We start from the raw sequence: 21,146 nt of genomic DNA, 5'->3' as shown, positions 1-21,146 counted from the left end.
GACGTTCAAAAAGAATCAGATTTTGAAATAGTGTACAATTAGCTTGTGAAGGAAATCAAAAATGCAGGCAGGCAAGAATAGAGGGGATTGGGAATTCTATGTAGTGGTTCATAGTCATCTCCCAGAGTTCTTTCGCTGGGCGTAGCTGGTTCAGTTCATTACTGCTCTATTGGAACTGATTTGGTTCATCTCATTGCTGAAAATGGCCAGGCCCATCAGAACTGGTCATCATATAGTATTGTTGTTGAAGTATATAATGATCTCCTGGTCCTGCTCATTTCATTCAGCATCAGTTCGTGTAAGTCTCTCCAGGCCTTTCTGAAATCATCCTGCTGCTCATTTCTTACAGAACAATAATATTCCATAATATTCATATACCACCAGCCATTCTCCAATTGATGGGCATCTACTAAGTTTCCAGTTTCTGGCCACCACAAAAAGGGCTGCCACAAACATTCTTGCACATACAGATCCCTTTCCCTTCTTTATGATCTCTTTGGGATATAAGCCCAGTAGAAACACTGCTGGGTCAAAGGTATGCACAGCTTGATAACTTTTTGAGCATAGTTCCAAATTGCTGTCCAGAATGGTTGGATGTATTCACAACTCCACCAACAATGTATCAGTATCCCTGTTTTCCCACATCCCCTCCAAAATTCAGCATCTGACAGGTATGTAGTGGTATCTCAGAGTGGTCTTAATTTGCATTTCTCTGATTAATAATGACTTGGAGCATCTTTTCATATGGCTAGAAATAGTTTCAATTTTTCATCTGAGAATTGAGTGTTCATATCCTTTGACCATTTATCAATTGGAGAATGGCTTGATTTCTTATAAATTAGAGTCAATTCTCTATTTTGGAAATGAGACCTTTATCAGAACCTTTGACTGTAAAAATGTTTTTCCAGTTTATTGCTTCCCTTCTAATCTTGTCTGCATTAGTTTTGTTTGTACAAAAACTTTTCAATTTGATATAATCAAAATTTTCTATTTTGAGATTAATAATAATCTCTAGTTGTTCTTTGGTAATAAATTCCTTCCGAGAGGTAAACTATCCTATGTTCTTCTAATTTATTTATAATCTCATTATACCTAGGTCATGAACCCATTTTGACTTTATCTTGGTGTTTGATGTTAAGTGTAGGCCAATGCCTAGTTTCTTCCATACTAATTTCCAATCTTCCCAGCAGTTTTTGTCAAACAGTGAGTTCTTATCCCAAAAGCTGGAATCTTTGGGTTTGTCAAACACTAGGTTATTAAATTTATTGACTGTTTTGTCTTTTAAACCTAACCTGTTCCACTGATCAACTAGTCTATTTCTTAGCCAATACCAAATGGTTTTGGTAACGGCTGCTTTATAATATAATTTTAGATCTGATACAGCTAGGGGCCTAAATTTGTAATAGTAGTTGGGAATTGGATTCTTGAGTTTTTTCTTGGATCCAAACATGAGAAAGAACATAAGTCTATAACTCATTTTCTCATGGAATAAAGGAAAGAATATGGTGCTAACTTTACCACTTCTCAGCATATTGACTTTGAGTAATTTATTTAAATTAAGAAGCATTCATTTCAAATGCCTATTATGTTCAAAGCAACCTGCCCTGGGCTGGGGATATACAAAGGCAAAAATGAGACAGTACCTATCTTCAGGGAACTTATTTTCTACTTAAGTAACAAGTTGCTTTAATTCTCTAAGTTATAGTTTCCTATTTTGTAAAATGAAGAATTGAACTAGGTTAACTTTAAGGTTCTTCTAGCTTTAAAATTCTATGATTATTTGGTTTTCCTGATCAGTGCATTATGGGTAAGATTACTTTGTATCATGAGAGCAGTAATGTATATGCTCAGGGAAAGATGATAATGTTTTGGGAAGAGGTTGAAAAGTGTCAGTGGCACAATGAGTATTTGCTATTATATCAGTTCAGAGTTACAGTTTATGGTTACTTTTGGTGTGTCTCTTTGGAAGGAAAAGAGCTCTTTTGGGAAATGCAAAAAGCCAGGTTTTTAAATGTGGCTTGTAACAGTTGCCTTTTAATTAACTTGAGCCTTGTTGAAATGATCTGCACTTGAATTTTTGCCAAAAGCGGCTGTTCATGCACGGATAACTGTTGAGCCAACAAAATGGTGCCCAGCTTCCAATCTTATGTGGACAATTCTTTGCTTCATCTTCTGAGTGAATAAAAAGGAGGTAGTGATTCAGTTTGGGGCTGGAAAGGGGGTGGAGTAGGGGGGATACAATCATGCATTGGTGTCTTTATTATGAAGTACTATCTCATACCAGTGGAATTTGAATGAGATAAGTCCTTTGGAAGCCACCTCTAGAAATAAGAGGAAAATGTTTCAGCTCTTGCAGACCATTTAAGATTATTTCTCTTGGTTTATTTTGCTCTTGCCTTTGCTGCATAGAATTGCAGGCTAAAAAAATATTCCACTGATTCGTGCTCTCAAAGCTTTTCAGGATTCTGCCTTAAGGTAAGGAAATGTAAACACAGTCGGGCTATTCTCTTCCACTGTACAAATATAAGCTTAGTATTATATTCCTCAGGTTATCGTAAAAGTGCAGGGAGCTTCTTTTGAGAGTAACTGGATTTGATTGTTTGGGGTACTATTTTCATCTGACTGTTATTTAGCGGCTGAACTTTGGTGACTCATTCACTTTGACTGTGGTAAAGGAAAATTCTTTCCATGGAAAATACATTGGGGGTGAGGGTGGGAGTGAGGATGAGAAGAGTCCTTAAACCATCAGCTTTCCCCTCGAATGGGCTGCTCTGTGAACGAATAAGCACCAGCTGTTTCTCCATCAGTAGACTTTCCTGAGATACTCATGAAAAGACTTCCTAAAAGTATGGTTTTCATATTCTTCAGAAACTTAGCAGTATATTTCAAGTTGGAACACTGATGATAATAGTCTTAAAAATGGAAATGAAAAACCTCCAACCCTATAGTGAAAAGACAATCTTCAGAGTGCTCCACTTGTGTGTGTGTGTGTGTGTGTGTGTGTGTGTGTGTGACATTAGGTTTGGACTATACCCTTTCTAGTGATGCTCTGGTGCCTATGTTTGTATTAGATCTATTTTAGGCGTGTTAAAAGCTAGCAGCATTAGTTCCTTTGCTTTGGGCTGTGTGATGTGAGGGAAAGCCTTCAAGAAGCCTTGGAGAGAGGTGTTTAAGTTTGATACTAATCTTCTTACACAACTAAGAAATGAATGTACTCGGTGAACTCGGGCCACCAAAAGAAGTCCAGATGTCTATAATCAGTTTTACTTATCAGCAGCTTCTAAAGGGAGTGGCTGAAAGGGGATGGAAGCTGAAAAACAATTTGTAATCCCTATAATTGCCCAGTAAAACTTGGAGGGGGTCTAAAGGGTTAATCCCAGGAGAGCTTTTAAATAATATCCATGCTGTTTGCTACATGTCTGTTGTCTCTTTGAGCTAGTTTGTTCCTGCTAGCTTCATTTTTATGAATGGAAGCCATGGAAGCCCAGCGAGTCCCTCAAGGGCTTTTCCACGCTTGCTGCAAGGGGCTGACTCTTAATTTAATATATAGGGAAATCTTAGCAGAGCCTGGGCTGTTCGAAGTGTGGGTGATGGCCATGTCACAGTGATAGATACCCAGGAGTTGGGGGGAAGGAGTTAGTCCTTGCTTACAGGCTCAGCCACCAAAGCTATTAATAGTAACACACTGAGTCATAGATAAAGGAATGTCACAACTGCTCCCGCTCTGCTACTGTTGTGCTTCAGAAAACCAACAATAGCGGCCCATGAGAAAATAAGGAAGATTTTTCTCCTGTCTTCCTCACCCATCAAAAGCAGGATATTTGAACTGCAAATATACACTAAGGCAGAGATGAGGAAGGGTGATTTACTTCATTCTTTTCTGCTATCCTGGCTCTCGTAGAGCCAACACGTTACAATATTTGCAGTAAATAAAATCTAATAGTGGCTGTGCATTCTGGTTCTGAAAGATGGATTGACCATCTGCTATTCTCTTTCTCTGAACAGTACTTGTATCTCATTGCTTCTTCCCATATGGTTGGATATAGATGAAACATAGTGTGGAAGGCAGGTGAATTTGAAAAATGAGTACTAGGATTAGATTTAGAACTCAAAATTAAATCTTCTGCTCACTGTGAATATGAGTGATTCCTGCCTCTAAAATGAAAAGAATGTAAGTTTCTTGGGAGAAGGGTCCATCTCCTTTCTCTTTGTATCCTAACATGCCTGGCACTTAGTAAGTGTTTAATAAATGCTTTTTTGATTGATCTGTTAGTGGTCATGTCCTGTATGGAATGTCCTCAGGCGTAATGTGGCAATCCCTCACCCATCCCCCCCAAAAAGCTTGGTACTTAAAGTCAGAAATTCCTGGATTTGAGTCCCACCCTGACTATTTATTAGCTTTGAGATGCTTCTCTGGATATTATTTTCTGCATTTAAAAAATAATACTCTTACTGTTTCACAAGGTTGTTGTAAGGATTGAATAAGTTAAATAACAATGAATGTGAAAGTATTTTGTAAAATGAAAAACATTTAGTATATATACTATATCATATATATGTATACATATACATATGTGTGCATTTATATGTACATATACACACAACTATAAATGGGGGAAGTCCTAAACCTATGATTTCATGTATGTAGAGAATTCCTGATTAAAAAAACCTCTATTATCAAAGCAAGTCATCACCAATTCTATAATTCATGATCTTAGAAACTTGCCTGGGTCACTGAGAGGTTAAGTGAGACCAGGTTAAGAACCTCTAATCTACACCAGAAGTGACTGGACCAATTCTTCTGTTTTACAAATGAGGAAACTGAGGCTTGACTTGCCCAAGGTCACATGACAGTAAGACAGGATTTGAATTGACTCTCTTTTTATGAGTCCAATCTAAAAACTTCACTGCCCTTGCCTAGTAACTTGCTTATTTATTATTGTTCCATGAATACTTTCCAAGCATTAAAAAGTTTCTCTAGAAACACCAGATTTGATAAATGAAAGCTTAAAAGTGAGTATAATACTTGTCAGTCGGGCATGGTTCCTAACAAAATCAAGAAATTTGCCTGCGCTCAGCGTCCTTTTTGGACTCTTAAATTGACCTTGAACTTCTTTTTTGGCCCCCCAAAGAGAAGGCTTCTAGCTGGGCTTTCCAATCTCATCCACGCCAAAAATATTTCTAGGGGTAGGGATGGAATGGTCTGTGGCACAGCAGATACAAGTAAAATGGAGCAGAAGGGATGGGGGAGGGTGCTGACCACCACCACCACCACCACCCCTGCCCCTTTCCCCTTGCAGTGTCCTTTTTCCTCAGGCCAAGTTCAAAGTACAAGGGCTACGGATACTGAAGAACTAACTGAAACAGCAGATTTCTCGGCTGCTGCTGACTAAATTGTAGGCTATCGAGTTTGTTTCTAAGTTCTTGATCCTTTAAAAATAAACAGTCCAGGATGCACAGCTTCCCTGGGAGTTCTCGGGATCGGCTTCCCTGGAGTTCCCCGGACTCAGCTCCCTGGGCAGTCATTTATCTCTCCGTCACTAGGAGGCATCCTTGCTAGCCGGGCGGGGAAGCTCTGCCTCCGCAGGAGGAATGTAAGGTGGTGAGTCCGCCACCGGAGATTAGGGACGGTGGAATCTCGCATTTGTTCCCGGAGCAGCAGCAGCTGTAGCTGGTGTAACCGCGCAGGGGGCAGAGTCCACCAGCGGGAGCGAGAGGGCGGGAGCTACCACCTTTAGTAGGAGGGTGAATGCAGAGCCAGAAGCAGAAACACCCACCGGCAGCAGCAGCGAGGCTTCTGTGAAGAGCATCTCCCCTCCCCTTTCTCCCTCTCTCCCTCCCTCCCTCCACACCCCGCCCGGTACTAGAGGGACTGCAGCTCTGGGCCCGTGATTGCCCTGGGGGCTCGGAGGGGGGAGGGTTTTCCTCCCCATCTAACCTCGTGCATATCCAGCCTCTCCCCTGCCCTGCCCGGCTGCCAGCGCGCAGTTCACCTTTGTGAGTGTATTCTTGCTCCCCTTCCGCGCAGCAGCACTTAAAAGGATTTGGTTGCCATGGTGAAGGAGAAAGGTAATTATAAATATTGATCAATGTGCTTGGTTGGTGAAGTTGAAATGACACCGCAGGGTTAGACCATCTCATGGGAACTGATCAATCGGACTCTGGGCAGACATTTTTGATGAGAGGCTGAGCAGTTTTCCTATTGAGAAGTCGTGATTCCCATTTACTACTGGTGGCTTCATTAAGTGCCTTTAATTTAGCTGGGCGGTATAAAGTCCAGCCCAGGGCTGGGGTGGGTGTCCTCTGACAGTTATCACACTTTGCATGTTCTCTTCTATAGGTGATACGTGGCTTGTTTCTCCACTACCTCCAAAGGCTGATCTAATTAAAAATGTAAATGAAAGAGTAATAGTTTCCCAAACAGCTTTGTGACTTGATGGCACTTGTCCTGTCTCATTCATGCAGGGGGAAAACCTGAGTAATTTTAAAGGTTATTGGTATGTCTAGTACCATTACGGCATTATTCTTAATGACTGTTAAATCACTTTTTAAAGGAGACCTTGTACTTCAAAGCTAATAAAATTATGCCACGAGAATAGTGGGAGAAGGGGAGGAGGAATTAAGGGGCCAGCGGTTAAAGGATCAGCAAAGGTACAATCATTCGTTCTCTGTGCCGTGAATATATTCCTGAAAAGTTGAGTGGAAATCAAATTTGGAAAATTTTCAAACGTACTTTAAAATAGTGAAATGGCTCACTTTTGTGCGCAATTTTTCTCCCTCTATTTTATTTTAGCTAGGATGGTGTAGAGAAAAGACTAAGACTAAGAAAAGACTATTTGCAAGGTTTAAGAAACTGTGACGTTCTAACTCCCATTTACCAGCTCTAGAGTACTCTTTTGCTTGGTTTTAAAAAAGGGTATTGAACTGGATAGATGAAGTTCCTTCTAGCTCCAGTTTTTCATGTCTTAAGGTCGACTACCCCTGTACTTCAGAAATGAAGATGCCTGCAGGTTCTACAACAATTTGTATCATTTCTGTGATTTAAGTACAGGTACATTTTAACTTGGAGCCCCCAGGGGACTGAAAAATGAGTATGTTGGACTGGAATTGATCCTTGTTTGCTGGAAACAGATTTTATCATTTTAATAGATGGATTCACTAATGGGATCATGAAGGCTAACAGCCATTCAAGGGCAAGACTGTCACGGTGGGGGAGGAAAAGGAGAAAGGATCTGATTCAATATATCATTTGTTCTCCTAATCACGGTTTTTTAGCTATGTGGGGTTTGCCTTGAAAGCTTTTTCCAATAAACAAATGCAAATTTGGAATTTAATGAACTGGATAGTTTCTGTTTAATATGTCAGCTTCATGACTATAATAAAATCAAAACTGGTTTCTTCATAAATGTCTCCAAGAGACCTGCCAAGGAGTTGAAGGAAAGCAAGCTTTGATTGGCATTTGTCAGAGGTCCTCTCTTGGCATTCATGCTAAATGCTCTTCCACAGTAGCCTATCATTTATTTCTATAAGTTGGTAGTTAATGTGATTGTTTCCTTGAAATGACTGAGTTAGGTTGTAGCTGTAGGGGATGATACAAATCTATTTCTGGTTTTGCTAAAATAGGGCCTATGGTAGAGATCCGATATGTGACTAGTCTGATATTCTACTAAAGACAGCAGATTTTCAAACCTTCATGTATCTCAGTTTACCTCTCTGAACACTAACTATACATATGAAAAGCTGCCTTTCTACTTAGAGCATTTTGGTCCCCCAAGCAAAGAGCTAAAATCCAAAGGCTAAGCACCAAAATTTACTCTATTCTCAGCTAAAGATTGAGAGCCATTTGTTGTTGTTGTTGTTGTTTTTTAATCTTTTTTGATTGTTAGCAGTTTATTCTATTATTTTAAGGAAAGGTTAAGAAGTTAATGTCAACAATATGTCTTGTTTTTGCTGCTTCCTTGTTTTCTGATTATTTTTATTTTAATCATTAATGATAATCTCAGAAGTGGAAAAGATCTTGTAAATCATCTATTGCAACTTTAATTTTAACAGAATTGTCATAAGAGTGCAAAATCATAGATTGTAGTGCTATAAGTTACCTTAAAGACCATATTTAACCGTGTCATTTTATAGCTAAGAAACTGAGGCTCAGAGAGAGTAAGGAATTTCCCCATAGGCAGTAGTTGTCAGGAGCCATCTGAACCAGGTTTTCTTCCTTCAAAGTTAGTATTCTTCTGTCATGTTGCATTTCTTTTTGTAGTAAAAGCAGCTGACTTTTTGTAGCACTTTAGGTACTTTGCTTATATAATTATACTTGTTTTTCACATACACACATATTGTTGGAGGTACATACCCCTTGATTTTTATAGATGAGGAAATCCAAAGTAAAAATCCAAAAAAAGGAAATCCAAGATTAAATGACTTGCTTATGATCTCCTAGTTAAGAAGTATTAGATACAGTACACAAACATGTCTTCCTGACTTGAAGGCCAGCACTTTGATGTATCTTCTTTGTGGTGCTACTTCTAAATCATTCCTAATGAGATTAAATGACTTGCTTATGATCTCCTAGTTAAGAAGCATTAGATACAGTACACAAACATGTCTTCCTGACTTGAAGGCCAGCACTTTGATGTATCTTCTTTGTGGTGCTACTTCTAAATCATTCCTAACAAGTGATTTGGGGGAAAGGAGTGTAGGTGAAGACATGTTTGTTAAAAGTTGGGAAACATTTTTTTTACATCTACCTTTCTACAACACCCACCCATTTTTCCAGCCGTTTAGAGCCAAACAGAATAAATCTATTATATAACAGCCTCTTAAAATACTGGGAGACATCTACTGTATATTCCCTAAGTCATCTTTTTTACAGACTAAACATCCCTTGTTCCTTAAATGCATCATCATATGACACTGTTTCCAATCTCCTCTTCAGCTTGGTTAGCCTCTCTTGGATGTATTCCAGATCATTGGTGTCCTTCCTAAAATGTGGCACTAGACCTGAGCATAGTACTTTTGATGGTCACTTCCTGTGACCAAGGAAGAAAACAAAGGCAGGTGATGTCTTTGCAAGCTCACACAAGAGCCATACTATGAAAAGAAAGGCATTCTGCCACTGGTGAGACAGTTTATAGAAGTAGTCCAGCTCAGTCCCCTCCCACCTGGGGACTATATGAATCACCTCTTTGACAGGCTTCAATTGTGCCAGTCTAATACCCAGGGAGACAATATGTATGCGCTGACCCAAACAGAGACCCTTTTAAAGAGGAAACAGAAGACTGGTGCTCCATATTTGTCGTGCTAACCAGTTAGTAATGGTTTTCTGAAAATTTATCTGCCTCATTATTTCCCTACTGGAAGTCTCCAAGTGTCTGGTTGATGTCAGTAGGTGCTGGAAATAAACCATGCTTCTAGACTGCAGCTCTCCTCATAGGATGCTTGCTCACATAGTTTGACTGACATTACGTTTTGTTGTCTTGAGCAGGCGCCTATTTAGTTCTGATCTCAGACAGTTATTGATCTAGTTGATTTGATGGCATGGTTATTATTCTGATGCCTTCAAGGATACCTTGCCCTTGTAATATCCTGTAACCAAGGAGCACAAAAGACTTATGTGCTCCTGAATCATTATTTCTTTTGCTAGGTTTCTGGCTCTCATCTTCAATCTAATCCAAGTATTCCTTCATTAAGTGCCTACTATGTGCGAAGCATGATGTGAGTTCTTTAGAGATATCTCACTGTTTAATATAAATAGTAAAAAGTCTGGAGATCTGTAACTGTCAGACTGCTTTGTTTACAGCTTGAATTTTTAAGTCTGTACCACTTTTGATATTTTCTAGAGAAAATCAAGGCTTATTAAGCCTTCAGTGGAATTGGGGGAAGGAATATGTCACACAGATGTTTGGGATCTAGAGAGTATAGAACGCTGTAGTGAGAGACTATTTAGTATAGAATGAAATCTGTTAATTAGGCAAAAATATTTTGAGATGTTTGCTTTAAAAAATTCCTGAGAGGGATGGGCCAATCATCTTTCAGTGATAAAGAGGATCCTTAAAGTTTTGTCCAGTCAACACATTTCAGTCTCACGGGAAGACATATTGCAACTCATGATTTTCTCTAAAGACCGTAATCTCTGAGTCAACTTGGATGGTTAATTTTGGGATGACTTCTCTTTGGAGTTTCTTGGTTGACAGATTTATCAGATTTAATGGATTTCCCTTGCTAAAGGTGAGGGCCTATTTAATATGAAGAATCCTCAAAGTAGATTGTCTAAATAATAAGCATTTACCTATTTCTTCTTGAAACTCTCAAGATTTTAATAGAAATCAATGCCTTAAAATAAGGATATAAAATCCCAAAGGAGTTCTTAACCTGGGGTCTGTGAACTTGATTTTATTTTAATGTCATGATTTTCTTCTGTAATCGCATGTATTCTATTGCATACATTTTAAAATATTATCCTAAGAAGGGATACATAGACTTTACCAGACTGCCAAAAGAGACCTATGAAACAAAACAGGTTAAACTCTGCTTTCATGAAGTTTTTCTCTTCATCTCAGAAGATCTATTTATTTGAAGTTCTTGAATTCTACTACCGAATTACAGAATTAAAGGGATTCCACTGAGCAATGAAATAGGACATTATCGCCATTAATTTTCTCTGTGATTTTCACAACCTCATATAAATACTTTCAGAAACAGAAATAATTGGATTTAGACAGTCCTGATTATCCTTTCATGGTGGGATTCCTTGGTTTCTCAGAGACTCTTGGAATTTTGGAGCTTAACCTTGGCCTTAATAGCTTATATATATTTACTGTGATTATTCTGTCTTAAAGAAATGAATAAGGAAAATGGATATCAGAAGCATGCCTTGAGATTTGAGGAGATTGACATAGTATGCTATTACTTAATCTCCCCCCACCCATAGATCTCTCTCTCTTGTCTTCTTCCCTCACTTTTTGTTTCCCTGTCTTCCCCTCCCTCCCCCCAGTTTCTTTATAGATTTTGGAAGGCGCTATAATACCCTTTATAGTATATATGTAGTGTTGTCTATTTAACCCATTCCTGATGTGAGTAGATTTTCAGAATTACAAGCCCTCCTCTCCCCTCTAATGCCTCTGTCTATTCTTCCTCTGCACCTCATTTGTATAACATAATTATTATTTTTACCTTAACTCTGCTTCAGTCTTTCCTTTGAGCTGCTCTCTTGTTTATGTCAATCTTAAAACACATGGTATTCATTTCCAATGGGGAGGAAAAACATAAACAATTTGTCCATGTTGAGTTCCTTGAAATAGATCTTTAATAACTCTGATATGGTAAATTTTCTATTACATTCAGGTTTGATTGATAGAAAGTCCTGAAAATCTGAAAGTTTGTTGAATGTCCATTTTTTTCTCATTCAATATTATAGGTAATTTTTCTGGATATGGTATTTTGGGCCATAGGCCTAGTTTAAATTGTCGGTAGATATAATTCCAGGACCTGTAGTCTTTTATTGTGGCTGCTAATAAGTCTTGTACAACTCTAATTGTGCACCAGTGTATTTGAATTGTTTTTTCTTATTCCTTGCAAAATTTTCTCTTTTGATCTGGAGGTTTCAAAATTTGATAATAATGTTTCCATGTGTTTTCTACAAAGGATATTATTCTACAAAGGATAAAATCACTGAATTTTTTCTATTTCTACTTTCTCCTTATGTTTTATCACTCCAGAACAATTTTCTTGAATTGTTTTTACTATTATTGTGTCAAGTTCCTTGTTTTGGTTATAACTTTCAGGCAATAATTTATATTGTCTCTTCTTGATCTGCATTTGTCATTTTTTCTTATAAGATGTCTCACATTCTATATTATTTTTTCATTCTTTATTATCTCTTTTGTTATTTCTTGGTCTCTCATAGCTTCATGGACTTCCCCTTGTCCAATTCTAATTTTCAAAGTCATTTTCATCTTTGAAACTGTATCTTCTTTTCTAGTAGGTTAACTTTTTTTTCATGATCTTGTTTTTCTTGGGTAGTTATTGTTATTATTATTATTATTTAGTTTTTCCTCAATGTCTCTCATGTGATTTTTAAATTCTTTTTTGAATTCTATAAATTCTTTCTTAGCAGGCAGCCATTTCACATTACTCTTTGTGGTAGAAGCTTTTTTTTTTTTTTCATTGTCTTCTTCTGAAGATGAACCTCAGTCTTTCCTGTGCCCATAGTATTTTTCTATGGTGGGGTTCTTCTTTGCAAGTTAATTTTATTTTTTTTTTTAAATAAGAGGTATTAGTGTAAGCATCTCTAATCCTGGAATGGGAAGGATGGTGCCTCTCGCTTTATGTCAGCTCTCCCCAATGATCAGGAATCCCAAATCAAGAGCTCCTCCCTCCATCAAATGCCCACAGCCAGCAGCCTCCCTGCCCTCCTCCTCTGCTCCCATGAGTGCTAGTTCCTTCTCACTTAGGGCCGAGTTTCAGTAGCACGGTGGGCCCTGCATTGCTAATCAACCGAGGTTCCCTCAGTCTTCTGGGACTCAGCCAGCAGCAAACTGTCTGGGAAGTGAAAGTTTCTGTGGTTCCTACAGAGGCTCCAGCCATACCCAACTAGCTTAAGGGGTCCCCATTTGGTGTTTCTATGGAGATAGGATGAAGGTATTTGCACTTCACAAGGGTTAATCCCTACAGTTCTTTCTTATGATCTTCTTGGGTTGTATAGGAAGGACCATTGTTCTCCCCCAAGTCTTACTGATTTTTCACCAGTCTGTGTTCATCCTAAAGTGCAAATTTGTCCTATATGTGGGGGAAATCTGGAGAATTTGAAATTTGCCAACCTATTCTGCCATCTTCCCAGAATCCTTTTCTGTACTCCATATTCCCAAGGTGATTTCAAAGAAACTTTTAAAATTCTAATGCATCATTAATTAGTTAAAATTAGTAGAGGTAAGTAGTAGTTGTTGTTGTATCTGCATGCTTAAATGTTATAATAAAAACCCATTTCTTTTCTATTCTCATTGATAATAAGGGAAGAGTGCATGAATACCAGCATAAACAAAAATTTCAATTCACTTACATTTATTAACTATTTACTCTCTACCAGCCACTCTACTATGTGCTGATGATATAGAAAAAAAGAACTTTTTTTATGTTTTATTTTTCCCCAATTACCCATTAAAACAATTTTTAACATTTAAAAAAGTTTGAGTTCCAAATTCTATCCTTTCTTCCCTTCTTCCCCAGTCCTTTCCAGTGATGGTAAGCTGTCCAATATAGGTTATACATATGCAATCATGTAAAACAGTTTTTACTAGTCACAAAAAGGACATTTTAAATCACCCTTCAGCAAGAAATCATCTAATCTATGGGAACTGGAAACTCACCACCTTTCAAGAAAACCTAGTTTATCTGGAGACAGAGCAAATCATTAAGTTTTACTTTAAGTCAAGTCAAATCAAACTCAAGCTTCCCTGTAACTTCCACCCCTTGGTACTAATCATGCCCTCCAGGGTCAAGCAGAACAAATATGATCCTTCTTCCACATGACCACCCTTCACATTTTTACAGTGTGCTATCTATCACTCCTTTCCTATCTTCCCTTCTTCAGGCAAAATGTGTTCAGTTTGTTTCTTCAGCAAATTCTCATGTGACATAGGTTAGAGTTCTTTTACAAAGCTCTTGGATACTGTTGCCTGCCTCTAGACACACTCTGGCCTTTGCTAAAATATGACATACACACACACACACTACACACACACACATGCCCTCCTCCAGGACTTAACATAGTACTGTTATCCCTTCCCCCTAACTCAGCCAAAAGCATTATGAGTACATTCTAACAAAGCTCTGGTCTGAAATCAGGCGGAACACTATCATGTCCTCCAGCTAATTCCCAGACCTCAGCCCAGCCAGCCTTAGCCTCTAGTTGGATTTTGTTCTGGTGTTGTTTAATATCACTTAAAATCTCTTTCAAACAGTCTGCACAAATAATTTATTGATAACTCCCATACCCAAGAGTTACTATAAGTTCTTTTATCCACATAATTTTTGGAATACAAAAGAAAAAAGAAGAGGAAGAGAATTTTAATTTTCTAGTCATTGCCCTCCTTAGGGGCAGCTAGTTGTATAGTTGGTAGAGCTCTGGGTCTAGGAACAGGAAAACCTGAGTCCAGATTCTGATTCAGACATTAACTCTGGGATGCTAAAGCAATCAATTAACCTTTAATTCCTCCATTGTAAAAGGGGATAGTAATAGCATCTACCTCCCAAGATTGTGGTGAAGATCAAATTAAATATTTGTAGAGGTCTTAGCACAAAATGAGTACTTAAAAATGCTTATTTCCTTACCCTTATTCTTCCCCTCCTTCCCTTTTCTAGTCCCTTGGGGAAAAGAGCTAAAGGGATTTGTCTTCTGATGCCCCAGACTCTAGCTCCAATCAATCATTTTTCATATGATTACTTAGGCTCAATACAATTTCCATTGTTCTATTCTTCTGTGGAGATGAATTGTACCTTTTCCACATGTTGAAAATAGATTTTCCCCCTGTAGTTTCTCTACTTTTCTATTGCTGTTTGAAAAATAACAAAACAAAATTCCCCCCAGAATTTTCATCTTTAGCTATATGTTGACCTAGAGTTTAGATGATTTTTAAGGTGGAAAAACTTCGCAAAAATCCCTTTAAAGTGGAAGATTTTGATCTTTTGGGCCATGGACACCTTTGAAAATTTGTTAAACTCTATGGATTCCTCAGAATAATGTTTTTAAATGTATAAAATAAAAGTTGTTAAATAATGTTTTTAAATGATTCAAATCAAATCAGATTCCAAAGGAAACCAATTATGTTGTGAACTTGTTTACAGACCTTAGGCTAAGGAGCTCAGGTTTCCAGGTGATTTCAAGACTTCATTTCTGGTTCTATGGTTAACTGAATACTCTTTCTTCCTTTCTTCTCCCAGCATATATACATAGATACATACATACATGAATACATGCACACACACACACTTTTCAGTTCTGCATTAAAAAACTCACGGGTCCCTTTGATGACTTAGTCTTTTAGCAACAAGCAATCCTGACTATCCATACTGTTGCCTCTGTAGCTCACTTATACTTAGAGATCTAAATAAAGATGGATTTTTAAAAGCCTTAATAGTTGAATTACATTTGTCCAGGAGTATATCTTTCAATGATAACATTGTAGCTATAGACCTAACGTTACTCTGATATACTATTTCCTCTAAATCTTTTTTTATAGAACTAATTAACAGCATCAGGCAGGATATGCCTATATTTTGGATGTGGCCTGAATACGGCAAAGCATAGCATGCCTTAACTGACTATGATATATTTGATATTGTAACTCTATTAATGCTTTCTATGATTATATTTGAGGTCACATTGCTGACCACTGCTAAGTGTGAAGCTCAATTAAAAATCCTGCTCATTTTCATGCAAATTGCTTTCTAGACAAATTCCTTGCATTCTGCATTTGTACATTTGATTTTTAAATCAAGATACTGTTTAATTTTGTAATTACTTAATTCCATCTTATTAGTTTCAGCCCTTCATTTCAGTCTGTCAAGATATTTTGGGATTTCATTTTTTTTTTTAGTGCCATAGTGTTTTAACCATCCTTTTCAGTTTTGAATTATGCATAGATTTGTTAATATGACATTTCTGAATTTATTCCAACAATGATTTTTTAAAATGCTGAAATTAACCAATCAAAAAAAGAGCTCTGTGGCATTTTACTATAGACTTTTTTCTAGGGTGGAATTGTTTGTTTATTTTTGATCTGATTAGTAAATCTGTGGGTTCCAAACTTCCTTAACTATACAGGTCCACATTTCTTCATATCCACAAGAAATTATCAAATGTCTTGCTAAAATCCAGATATGTTAAACCTACTGCACTTCCATCCACCATTTTGCTAATCCTATCAAAAAAAAAAAAGTAGAAGAAAGAGAGAGAAAATAAAATAAAATAGGCAAGCTTGTCATAATTCACTCGTTTCCCCCCTTGGATAGAATTTTATTTTTTCAAATACATATTTAGATAGTTTTCAACATCCATTTTTGTAAAACTTTGTGTTCCAAATTTTTCTCCCTATTTTCCTTAACTTTTCCTTCCCCAAGAGAGCAAGCTATGTGATACAGGTTAAATATGTACAATTCTTTTAAACTTATTTCCATATTTATTAGGTTGTGCAAGGAAAATCAGATCAAAAGGGTAAAAAACCACAAGAAAGGAAAAAACAAACAAGCAAACAAACATCAACAAGAAAAGGTGAAAATACTATGCTTCTCTCCACATTTACTCTCCATAATTCTTTCTCTGGATAACAGATGATATTTTCTATCCTAAATCTATTGGAATTGCCTTGAATTACTACATAGTTGAAAAGAGCCAAGTCTATCACAGTTGATCATCACATAATCTTGTTGTTAGTGTGTACATTTCTCTTGATTTTGCTCACTTCACTCAGCATCAGTTCATGTAAGTCTTTCCAAATTTATTTGAAATCAGCCTGCTCATCCTTACAGATGCATTAAAGACTTGTACTCATTACTGCCCTTTTAAAATTACTTAACTTCTTTCCTTAGCTTCTTCATCTGTAAAATAAGGATTATAATAGCATTCACTTCTTAGAGTTGTAAGGCTCAAATAAGATAATTTTTGTAAAGCACTTTGTTTAAAGTGCTACATAAATGCTCATTAATACAAGTGCTTGAGAAACATCCATTTAACTATCAAACATCCCTTTAACAGTCTATCTGGAATCTCACTAGGAATCAATGTCAGATTCACTTAAGTTTGAGTACTAGGCTTTTAAGATTCAGAGTTAGAAGAGATTTGAGAGATCATCTAATCCAACTTCCTTTTTTTTTTTTTTTTTTTTTAAATTATATATATAAAGAAACTTAGGTCTAGGGAGTTTGAAAATTTGAACCCCTATCTTCAAATTCTAGATGCAGTGTTTTGGAAAATTCTCTTATTGAAAATCAGTACAATATTTTCCTATCTTTAGTCCATTGGTATTGCCTTTCTTCTTCAAATATCTGCAAAGATTGCCGATTATCTGAGGGTATAATTTATAAGACTCGAACTCATTGAAGCCAGTTAAATGCTCTTCTCTTACCTTTTATTTTATTTCTTTCAACTCCCTATTTATTATTTTTCTTCATTCAATCTTGAGAATGTCCCTCTTGATAGAGAATATAGAAACAAGATGGGATGTAAGTAGCATTGTTTACTTTTTGTCATTTGTCATCATTTTCTTTTCTATGCAAAGGGTCCTAATATTCTTCTTGCCCTCAGTTTAGTGAAGAATCCCTACATCTCCTTTTTACTTAACCATATTCTGCTTTTTTTGTTGTTGAAGCAATCAGGGGTAAGTGACTTGTACAGGGTCACACAGTATATTCTGCATTTTATCATACCTATTTGTTCATAAGATTTACCCATTACCCTCTCATCAGCTTCATAAGGCACAGTTATTATACTCTATCTTTGCATCAGCACTTCATAATGTAGTGCTTTGCACAAAATAGGTACTCAGAAATGCTTGCTGAAATAGGAAACATAAGTAGTTCTCCCACTTTTCTTTTTTTAAATATTTTTTCCAAAAATTATCTGTAAAAATTTTAAACATTTTTTTTTAAATTTTGAATTCCAAATTCTCTTTTTTCCCTTTTGCTTTATCTCCACCTCATTAGAAAGGCAAGCATTTTGATATAGGTTATATATGTGCAGTCATACAAAATATTTGCACATTAGTCTTGTTGTGAAAGAAAACACAGACCAAAAATGATAAATTAGAAAAAAAAATATGATTTGATCTACATTCAGACTTCAGGTGGTAGTTTTTGGTAAATGCTCATGTATAAGTTATAAGATTATAAAATTGTTTACAAGGCAAACAGGTGGTTGGAATTGGACCTGGAGTCTTGAATTTGACCCTGTCTCAGGCACTTATTTGTTGTGATTCTGGGTAAATCATTTGGCTCAGTTTCAACATCTGCAAAATGGGCAATAATCATAGTACCCGCCTTATAGGATTGTATGTGAGGATCAAATGAGATGGCATTTTGCTTTGCAATCCTTAAAATCTCATATAGGGGCTAGTTATTATTGTAATGAAAAATAAATTAGGGGGAAAAAGTTATTTTTGAAGTTCCTAGTTCTGCTTCCTGTAAACAAAGTTCATTACTATCTCTATCTAACAAGATTTTCTCTTTGTCCATGTATTGGAAAAACATCAGGTCCCGAAGTTTTGGATAATAATCCTTTATATATTTGAAGATATTAAATCACCTTTCAGACCTTTATAATTACAAGTTTAAAACATCCTTTCCTAGGTAACCTTTGTTATTTTATTCTAAAATCTTTTACGGTCACAGAGTTCATTTCTGTGGATTAGCTTTGTTTAAACTTTTATATACTGGGCACTGTACTAAGCATTAGGGATACAAAGAAAGGCAAAAGATTGTGCCAGTTTTTCCTTCTGATCCACCTCTCTTTAAATTTAGGACCTGTAAATTTGTTTTAACACTTTTGTTTTTTTCCTTATAAAAGGGGGTTTAGTTAAACTCCTATTTTTGAAATTCCAAAAAAAGGTTTTAATTCCATTATGGACTAGAAAATTTGGCACTAACATATAAACAATCTTGCCTTATCATATCTGCTATTCATTGATGTGGACTTTGTGTCTTGGCTGTGGGACCTCTGGATCCTATCACTGATTGATACCTGAAGGAAAAAAAATCCAAATTTTTAAAATTATTGTTACTTTCTTACATAAAATGTATTTTATATCTGAATCCCAAAGTATGGATCCAAATCTTTTGGTAGCCAGAAAAGGATCTGCCAATAGGGCATGATTTCACAAGTTGAGAATACCTTTTTATTTAAAGACAGATCTTTAACATCTTACCAGCTCTCTCCATTTATACCTAAAAACCTTCATTGAAGTCAAAATTCTCTGACCTTGGGAAAGTTAGTTTACCCTCTGAATCTCCCTCATTTTTAATCTTTCCTTATTTTTAAAACAATATGTTTGAATAAGATGATGAAAGAAGGTGAAAATTCCTTCTAGCTATAAGATCTATGAGCCTTTTCATGTATACTGAGATTTCTTGCTTAAAACAAATACCCAGGAAGGGTCACAATGCTTTAAATTCATATTGTTTTAGATGACTAACACCAGAACATTGAATTCAGTTCAGTAATCCTATATTAGGTATCTACTATGATTCAAGGCACTGTGTTCACCACTAGAAATAGAAAGACAAAAATGAAATACTTTTTGATCTCAAAGCTTTCCTTCTACTGGGGGAGGGGCTAATATGGAGACAGAAAGATGTTATGTACATATAAATCAATAAGTACAAAGTTTGTCCAAAATAATAAAAGTAATTTGAACAAGGGGTAAGTGCCTACCCCACAATAGAGGTGGGGATGAAATATAGGACTGATTAGGAGAGATTAGAAATGATAAATGATTTGAAAGTCATCCTTATGGAAATTATCCTTAAAGGTATGGGAGCTGATGAAATCACCAAAGAATAGAGTAAAAAGACAGAAAAAGGCCTTAAGCAAAATTTTGATAGAAGCTCACACTTAGAGAGGGAGAAAGAGGATGCTCTCACAAAGGAATTGACAAGGAACAATTAGAATAAGTGGTAAACTAAAATGGAACTGTGCCATAAAAATCCAGGTTTGAAAAGATAATGTCCAGAAGGAAAGGCTGTGTTCACAGTGTCAGAAATTGGAGAAAGTTTTGATAAAAAAAAAGACCTGAGAAAGGGGTAGTAGATTTAAAAAAAAAATTGAAGAATATTTTGGAGAGAACCCTGTCCTTTGAATGATTCAATTAAAAACCAGAACACTAGGAAGTAAGAAGTGAATGGAAAATGAGGAAACAATGACTATAGACTTCCTTATGTAGGAATTTAAGTGTTAATTTAAGTTAAGAGAGGACATAGTTGACTGACATGACAGAGTCATGTGAAGGGTTTTTTTTGTTTGTTTTTTTTTTAAGGATTGGACAGACTTGGGCATATTTGTGGCATACTAGGGTATAAATGGAGAATAAAGACTGGATAAAGAAAGGGAATGATTCAAGAGTACTGTTAGAGACAATAAGAAGGGAGGGATCAAAAGCACATTTTGGGGAAGGGGTGATTGAATTTGACAAAGACAAATCTTATTTCTTCCCCAAAGACTGGAGCACAAGAGGTTAGAATTGAGGATGATAAAGAAAAAATGAAGGCAAGTGTTATCTGTCTCAAAGCTTTATTTGATCCTGACTGTCTCCGGAACTGATCTGAGTGTCCCAGTCAGGTGAAAGAATATGGGATCACGAATTTCTTTGTAGAAACTTTAGATCAAAAAAGAAGAAGAAGAAGAAGGAGAAGAGGGGGGGGGGGGGAGAAATTCTGTCCTTTTCTGAATACTTGTAGAAAGAGTAGGCAGATTGAAGCCCCAGAAATCCTTTGCTTACTAGCTCAGTCATTTAGCCTCTCAACCTTCATATACCTATAAAGATAGGGGTAATAATACCTGCCTATCAGCTCTCAGGGAGTTCATCACTGGATTAGAACTCTAGGAAGTCCTCTAGCTGAGTCCTCTAATTTCTTTTTAAACTTTTTCCACTCTCAACCCCTTTCCATTCAAGAAATTTTTATGTGATCCCAGGTATATAGGTATATAAAATAGGTAGACAATTTAAATATTTACTGATAATAAATCATAATTTCACCATCCCCATATTCAGTTATAAAATGCCATATAGGGTAGGGAACCACAGTTTAAGGAGTAGGGCTACATGAGAAAACTGAGGCTTAGAGAGGTGAGAGAAGTTACTTGCCTGAGAAGTTATTCAGTCTATGAGTGTTAAGGCAAGAACATGAACCCAATTTTTCTGACTTCAAAACTAGCAATCTTCCTACTGTATTACTCTAACCAGTTGGGAAAAAAGTAATTGGCCAACTGCAAAGCATTGCGCATTTGTGATTTTTTATTACTGTGAGAAAAAAATATCCAGTTCATTTTTAAGCAAATTATTCTTTTGTGTCTCCTGATTCAATTGTTGTTTTTGTGAAATTGTGATAAACCATCTCCCTGGACTAGGTCTCCGAAGGGTGTTTTTACCATGATATTGTTC

At 36.5% G+C, this 21,146-nt stretch overlaps 1 protein-coding gene across 28 annotated transcripts in view; it reads left to right on the top strand.

Annotated features, from left to right (window-relative positions):
* The window catches only part of ABLIM1 (actin binding LIM protein 1), a 396,709-nt gene that overhangs the window by 161,734 nt on the left and 213,829 nt on the right, over window positions 1-21,146 (top strand). The window contains exon 1 of one of the 28 annotated variants that reach the window (XM_031955902.1): window positions 2,254-2,475. The exons of 26 other annotated variants lie outside the window; for them this stretch is intronic. Coding sequence is in view for 1 of the 2 variants with exons in the window: in XM_031955890.1 (XP_031811750.1) it covers window positions 6,054-6,069 (16 nt within the window). In the remaining variant the exon portion in view is untranslated. Of the gene's footprint in view, window positions 1-2,253; window positions 2,476-5,469; window positions 6,070-21,146 lie in introns of those variants that run through there. One more of the 28 variants, XM_031955890.1, reaches the window with a different exon arrangement.

This window comes from Sarcophilus harrisii, chromosome 2 (assembly GCF_902635505.1).
Source record: "Sarcophilus harrisii chromosome 2, mSarHar1.11, whole genome shotgun sequence".
In the NCBI taxonomy this organism is placed as follows: Eukaryota; Metazoa; Chordata; class Mammalia; order Dasyuromorphia; family Dasyuridae; genus Sarcophilus; species Sarcophilus harrisii.
This window is presented reverse-complemented; position numbering and strand designations above follow the sequence as displayed.